General features: G+C 38.7%; 1 gene segment (V, D, J or C); it reads right to left on the bottom strand.

The window, feature by feature from the left end:
- Positions 1–206: 206 nt before the first annotated feature.
- On the bottom strand, positions 207–1672 carry LOC149304148 (immunoglobulin heavy variable 4-30-4-like). The segment is given in 2 exon segments: positions 207–529; positions 1645–1672. Coding segments are annotated over 2 exon segments (351 nt in total).
- Between the last annotated feature and the right edge of the window lie 5711 nt (positions 1673–7383).

Below are 7383 nucleotides of genomic sequence, written 5' to 3'. Positions count from 1 at the left end.
TCACTCCACGGGGACCCAAAACACAGACCAGACTTCCATTGCCTGAGCCTCCTACTTGAGACCACAATTTGTTGTATTCTTCACACAAGAATTGCCTGAAATGATAACGTGGCAATTCTCCACTCTTGCAGAACATTAATGTGTGAGCTCTCCTAAGGGAAAATAATTTCCTTCCCTTTTTTGTACAGCTCCTTCTTTGCTTTGTCTCACTGTGATTCTCGGGCGCAGTAATATGTGGCTGTGTCTGCAGCTGTCAGCGATCCCAGCTCCAGATAATACTCATTTTTGGAGGAATCAGCTGAGAGGGTGGCTCGGCTTTGGAGAAATGAGGCGTAGTATGTGCTCCATGATGAACCACCCCAGTCTATCTGGCCCAGCCATTCCAGTCCTTTTCCGGGAGCCTGACGAATCCATTCCCAGTAAGCATTCTCCACAGAATCCCCAGTGACAGTGCAAGTTAGCCTGAGGGTTTGCCCAGGCGCCAGTGTTTCAGGTCCAGATTCCACAAGCTGAACACTAGAGTGGACATCTAGAGTCAATGAAAAAGCAGTTGTTAGTGAAATATTGCCTTCCAACAAATTTCATCCCTGTAGTTCATCAATACAATACTCACACAAGGGGGATGCTAATAAGAAGAGAAATAGAAAGCACAGCTTCATTTTATGGAACAACTGAAATATCTTCTAAGATAGCAAATGATTTGGTGCCACAATAAATCCTGTTGTGCAGATGAAGCTATTTAAATGGAGCGTATTGCAAGCAAGCAATTTGCATATGGTTTTCCTTTCTCCTATTAAATGGAAGAGCTCAGAGGGCAATAAATGAGCACCAGTACTAAAGACAGGCCACAAAAGGCCATCATGCTTCTACAACATCAACAATCTTTTCAGTGTACCATGCTGTCTTATTTTTTGGCTTTTCAATAGACACATTCCTATTTTCCGATACACTCTATCCATATTTTTTTAATCAAAGTAACTTTTAAAAACTAAATGAGTTGAGCTGTGATTTTACATTTTACATTCTACCTTTTACAGGCTCCAAACAGCTGGAATACAAACTGATTGTATTCACACTTTTCAGGATAATGTGAATCAGAATATCTATAGCTTTCCTTGCTTTTCCACTTTGTGTCAATTTTAATCAATAAAAACAAAAAGGAAATGAAAATATCACAATAAATTTCAAATGCATGTTTTGAGAAAGAAAGAAAAATCTATGATACCTATAACCCCATATAACATAAAGGTGAATTTTCATGTAGGATTCTTTATTTTAAAAACAACAACAACTTAGATTGATGCAGAAATGGAATGGGCTGGATAGATACACTCAAATGTGAAATAGATCTCCTTCATTCCTTGGTACCCAGTAAATTGAAACCACATCCTTCCAGTCCCACTCTTTAGTTCATAAGATGCTGGACTTCAGTGAACAATACCTGATATTGTTTTCTGATAATTAATAACAATATACTGCTTCAATATGCTATCTGTTTCTTGCCAAGTGTCCTCATACTGCAGATTGTATCTCCTACAATCCTATGCGTATCTATTCGAAAGAGTTTTCATGTGGACAATTTGAATATCAGTCAAACATATACTGTGATATATGCTTGAATGAGTTGTTTCATGTGTAATTTACCCTCCACACTTTCACAGAGGATAATCATTACCCATTTGGCCAAGCAGTATCAGAGTGAGTGACAATGGCAAAAGTTATACATGGGAATAAAGCCCAGATAATTTAGGAGCTGCAGCAGTTTGCTTTTAGCCAAGTCTATAGTGAAGGGCAGGATTCTGCCCCTTCCTTGCCTCTGCCCCTGAGTTCACTGAGTATGAACTTTGTGTTTACAAAATTGAGTTTGGCACTTGGAACTCAATTTGCAGGAGTGAAAGAAAGCTGAGGACAAAGGAAGAAAGTGGGAAGAGGAGAGTGAAACTGGGACATTGAGCTGAATGTGTTCACAGAGTTCACAAGACTGGAAGCCCTGGAGAGAAAGATCTTTTGCCCTTTGTGTTCCACCACATTGCAAGAGGAAGAACAAACCTTTCGATATCTAGCTTCAATACACTGTGAATCATTTTATATAATTTTATTGTGTTGGCCAATACTCATTCTTTATCAAAGTATATTTTAAAAAGCCCAACTGATATAGATCCCATAGGGATAACACTTCCTAACTGAAATTAGAAGTGAACCCTTACATATGATCTTAAATCTTATTTTTGATCCTTGTTACACAGATCCCTTGAATCAATGGGGTTTATCTATGGGTTGGATGACAGTCCATCCCACCACAGTCCTGGGCTTGACTGGTGAGGACACAGGAGTGAGCCTTCTTAGAGGCACCATAGCTATAATAATGTGGAGAAAATGACGTAATGCCTGATTTTCTCCAAATAATTGGTTAAGCCCCTTCTAAAGCTGCCTAAAATTGTGCTCATACCTCCATCTTGTGGTACTGAATTCCAGCATGTTACTATATACTGTGTGACATGCTTCCTTTTGTTTAGTTTTTTCAGATCATTCCAAGTTGCATTTTTAGGAGACAGAGAGAAAACCATCTGCAAATGAAAACTACCCAGGGACAGGAAGGTTTCTTAGCAGACAATGGGTCATTAATTAAATAGACATCTGAGGCCTTGCCATTCAACAATGGGCTTCGTAGTTGCACAAATGATGCATTAAAAGAGCTAATGGACTCCTTCTTTGCATGCAGAAATGTGCAAAATAAATTTAAGGGCAGGAATAAGACTGAGAGTATGTGATCCAGGAATGGAGAACTTTGTTAAAGAGGAGTAAAGTAAAAATAAAATATGAATACAACATGCATATCTGAAGATGACTGTGGATCCTCACTCAGAGATGGGGCCACAGTAAGAATAGTGTAAGTTTTAACAACACACTCTTGATGGAGATTGTGAGAATAGATCTAGTGACGCTGACCACGTCTGTCCTTACATCTTCACTTTTTAAATCTGGAAGAGTCTTGTCTCCAGGTGTATGTGAAGCAGCAAGTATGAGAGGTATTTCATACAGAATAGAAACTCGGGTTACAATTCTATAAGTATTTACTTGGAAATGAAGTAAATATTAACCTGGGACTTATTTCTGGGTAGACACATATGGGAGTCTATTGGTAATAAAGTTACTGTTATGTATTTTATTAACTTAAGGTTACTCCAGTGGCAGAACTAGGGAAAAGTTGGGGGAAGTCCATGCGTATGTCATCTTCTCTTTGTATCGCATATTGACAGTTCTATGTCCCCTTTTCAATCCATATCACTTTTACTGAAATCTGTTCCTTTTCAATGTACATTGATCCCACTTTTCTTCCTCCTTCTATCCATATCCACAAAGAAGATGCTCTGTGAGCTTTGGTCTCCACACACCAACCTACCCATTTATTTTTCAAACACTGATCACAGGAAGGAAGAATTCAAAAAGGGAAATAATGATATTTCTGTGTGACCTAAGTCATTGTCATTACTCTGAAGCATGGATGGTCAAACGGCAGCCCTCTCAATAGTCTTGGACAATCACTCCCATCACTGCTAGCTGGCATAGCCCATAATATGAAGTTCTGAGATTTATGTTCCAACAAAATCTGGATGACCACACTTTGATGCCCGATCTTCTACCATGAGATTAACTCTTCCTCATCAGAGGATAAAATCATGAGAAGAAGTCTTTTGGGGAGCCAACTTCTCAAGGGATCAGTACAATGCTGATTTCACATAAATTCCACAGGAAATTATCAGCCTCACAGAAAAAAACAACACAAACCATCATGCTTAGGTGCCCACTGTATTTCCCTCATTGGGAGTGGTGTTTTGCAATTGACACATGTGAGAAACATGAAAAAGAGAGTAGTGAGGGATGGTTTTGGGGGAAGTTGGTCCTCCTGTAATTTGTAAGATGAAGGGAAATTTCTAAGATAATCATGCAAGGAATCATCTGTTTTCTAGACTCAACTAAAGTGAAGCTTCTCTCTAATCCAGAAAAAGGTTAAGGTTCTGAGGGACTGTTTGATCAAAGTAGTTGTTCTAGATGTGCATGAAGAACTGAATTGGTAGTTGCAAAATTATCCAAACTTCAGTCCCTTCTGGATTTTTTGGGTGGTTTTTGTTCTCATGTGGAAAGACTTAGCCTTATCAGAGGAAACTGAAAAGTAGACAATGGGGATGAGAAAATGAGAATGTTGTGAGAGACGGGGGGGGGGGGGGGGAGGGAATGAAGCATCATATTCCTATGTCTGCTGTATTTGGAACAACATCGAACATTGTAAATCTGTGGAAGTAATGCAGGCTGACACCACTTTAAGTGCTACAATTCCATCCTATGGGATCCTGGGATCTGTAGTTTTACAAAGTCTTTAGACTTCTCTGCTAACGAGTGCCTGTGCCTCACCAAAGTACAAATCCCAGGATTCTGTAGGATGGAACCATGCCAAGTAAAGAGGTATCAAACTGCATTATTTCTATTAGACAGATGAAACCAAAGAGTAGGTGAAAGTGAAGAAAAATTTCGGAGCAGGGGTTAAAATGTGCTGGCAGTTCTATTCTTCCTTTTCTGTCTCTAAGAATGGGAGCAGCAACTGCAGACCTCACAGAGTGTTTTTTCTTTTTCTTTTTGTGGTTGAATCACCATCCCCTTTCCTTCCCAAATTACTTCATTGTGCTATTGGGGGGCGAGAGGAGTGCAAGATGAAATGGGGTAGCTCTCATGGTCCTTGTGCCTTTTCTGCTCGCATGCCTTCAAACTAGACCAATTATGTATTGTAGTATAATTTCTGATTTGGACAGAAGCTGCTCCTCCTTTGCAAAACATTTCATTCCATAGGGATCCAAAACTCAGACTAGACTGAAAAGAGCCCTCTCACTGAAACCTTCCTCTTGCGGCCACAGATCCTCCATTCCTACTGAGCATCAGTGTGTGAACTCCCCTAAGGGAAAATTATTGCCTTCCTTTTTTGCGCAGCTCCTTCTTTGTTTTGTCTCATTGTGGTCTTCGGGCACAGTAATAGGTAGCTGAGTCTGCAGCTGTCAAAGATCTCAACTCCAGATAATACTCATTCTTGGAGGAATCAGCCGAGAGGGTGGATCGGCTTTGGAGAGATGAGGCATAGTATGTGCGCCATGATGAACCATCCCAGTCTATCTGGCCCAACCATTCCAGTCCTTTTCTGGGAGCCTGACGAATCCATTCCCAGTAATTACTCTTCACAGAATCTCCAGTGATAGTGCAAGTTAGACTGAGGGTTTGCCCAGGGGCCAATGTTTCAGGTCCAGATTCCACAAGTTGGACACTGGAGTGGACATCTGAAATAAACAATAAAACATTCATTAATAAAATATAAACTTGAACATTTCCTCCTTTGCTTTTATCTAGAACAGTGGTTTCCAACCTTCCTAATGCCATGACCCTTTAATACAGTTCCTCAAGCTGTGGTGATACCCCCAACCATAAAGAGGAGTGGTGTCTCGGTTCCTAAGACCATCAGAAATATGTGTTGTCCAATGGTCTTAGGTGACCCCAAAGTGGTCGCAACCCACAGGTTGAGAACTGCTGATCTAGAAGATACTCACGCAGTGGAGCTGCAAAGAGTAAAATAAAAATTAAAGGAAGCTTCATTGTTCAGTATGAGAAACCCGTCTTTTTGGTCAATGGCAGGCTTGAATCCCCAGTGAATTGCCAGATTCTGTTTAAATGAAAAGACAATTTGCATTTGATTTCCATATAGTCATGCTGTAGCTGGTAATAAGCAATTTGTCTGAAGACTCCAGGAACGCATGAGATCTCAGATTCTACAACCAGAACAAAAACAGATCTGTCCCCAAGATGATTAGGGATCTAAATCATGGCTTGGTTCATCCTTGCATGGCAAACAAGAATCTTCCAAAAGTTTCTTCTCACTGCTATACAGAGAAGGTTTTTCTTTTCTTTTTAACCTGGGTTTTATTATAAGAAAACAACAAGAAAACATGAATTATTTACTCAAACACAAAACAAAGACAACTACTGACCAGACATTTAAAATACAGGCTCTGGAACCAATGTTTTAAAAGATAGGTATTTACCTAAAACTCTTTATAGTAATTAGAACTATGATAGAACATCATTCCAAAGTTCAGTTTGTGATTACGGAAGTATTAATGCATCCTTGCCATATTAGCATAATAAATAAATGGAAACCACTCAGTAAAAAAAGTTTCTTCATAGGGTTTATTTTCAGATGTTTTTGTTTACCAATAAATTTCTTTCCTTTTTTTGTTTCCAAGGGCATTTTCTGTTTCCAAAGAACCATTGGTAAATTATGTACAGATTTCCATTGTTGTGCAATCACTATCCTTGCTGCTAAACAAAAGAACATTGTTGTTTAGGTGAAATACCGTTACCCTTTGCAAAGAATGACAGTATACCAAATGATGGTGTAACCATTATATTCCGGTGAATTATTTTTCTCATTTTTGTAGAGTTTTTTTTTACTGTAATACTTCCACCAAAGGGCATAGCCACCACATGTGAAAAAGTTACCTATTTCATTATAATTTATTCAGCATTGACATTTGCTTATATTTCTAACAAAGTTTTAATGGCTTATCATACGAATGAAGATTAATTTCATTGTTTTAACCAATTTGACAGATACTGACTTTACAGGCGAGGGGTTCTGCAGAGGAGACCGCCAATAATTCTCAATTTCAAAACCAAGATCTTTCTCCAAGATTGTTTAACCCCTTAAAAGTTGTCAAATGAACCATTTAATAAAACAGAATATAGTTTAGAAGTTAATCCAATTATAATGGTATTATATTGCAGCACAAAAGGTGCAAGTTGTGAGAGGGGACAGTTTATTTACAGACAGCTTTGTCTCAGAACAAGAAGCAAAGTGAAACACTTGGTTATATGGAGCTAAGAGACGGACACTTCACTTGATCTTGGATATAATATAAAACCATAATGATGTTGAGAAACTGAGACAGGACCTGACCTCCCTCCAATAATTAGTCTAGTCGCCTTTAAAGGTGCCTACATTTATGGTCATGCTTTCATCTTGTGGAACCAAATTCCTGGATTTTATTATATACTGGCTCACCACCGAGTTCCCATATTAGGAGAAAGGTGGGATGTAAGTAAATAAAATAATAAATAATAATAATTATATATTGTGTGAAATGCTTCCCTTTGTTCATCCCAAAATCTCCCCAAATTCAGCTTTATTAGTGCATTCCATGTTGCAGAGAGACAAGGTGAAAAGTGTCAGGCTTTATTTTATACACATTTTATCCTTCATTTTATACACTTTTAACATATCCACCCATTGCTCAACCTCTAAAATAAAATGTGAAGTAACTTATAGCATGATGAAAACACCAC

The sequence above is a fragment of the Sceloporus occidentalis genome, unplaced genomic scaffold, assembly GCF_023333645.1.
Source record: "Sceloporus occidentalis isolate IW3139 unplaced genomic scaffold, rSceOcc1.0.p SCAF_14, whole genome shotgun sequence".
In the NCBI taxonomy this organism is placed as follows: Eukaryota; Metazoa; Chordata; class Lepidosauria; order Squamata; family Phrynosomatidae; genus Sceloporus; species Sceloporus occidentalis.
The sequence above is the reverse complement of the archived record's forward strand: the minus strand, read 5'-3'. Positions and strand labels throughout refer to the sequence as shown.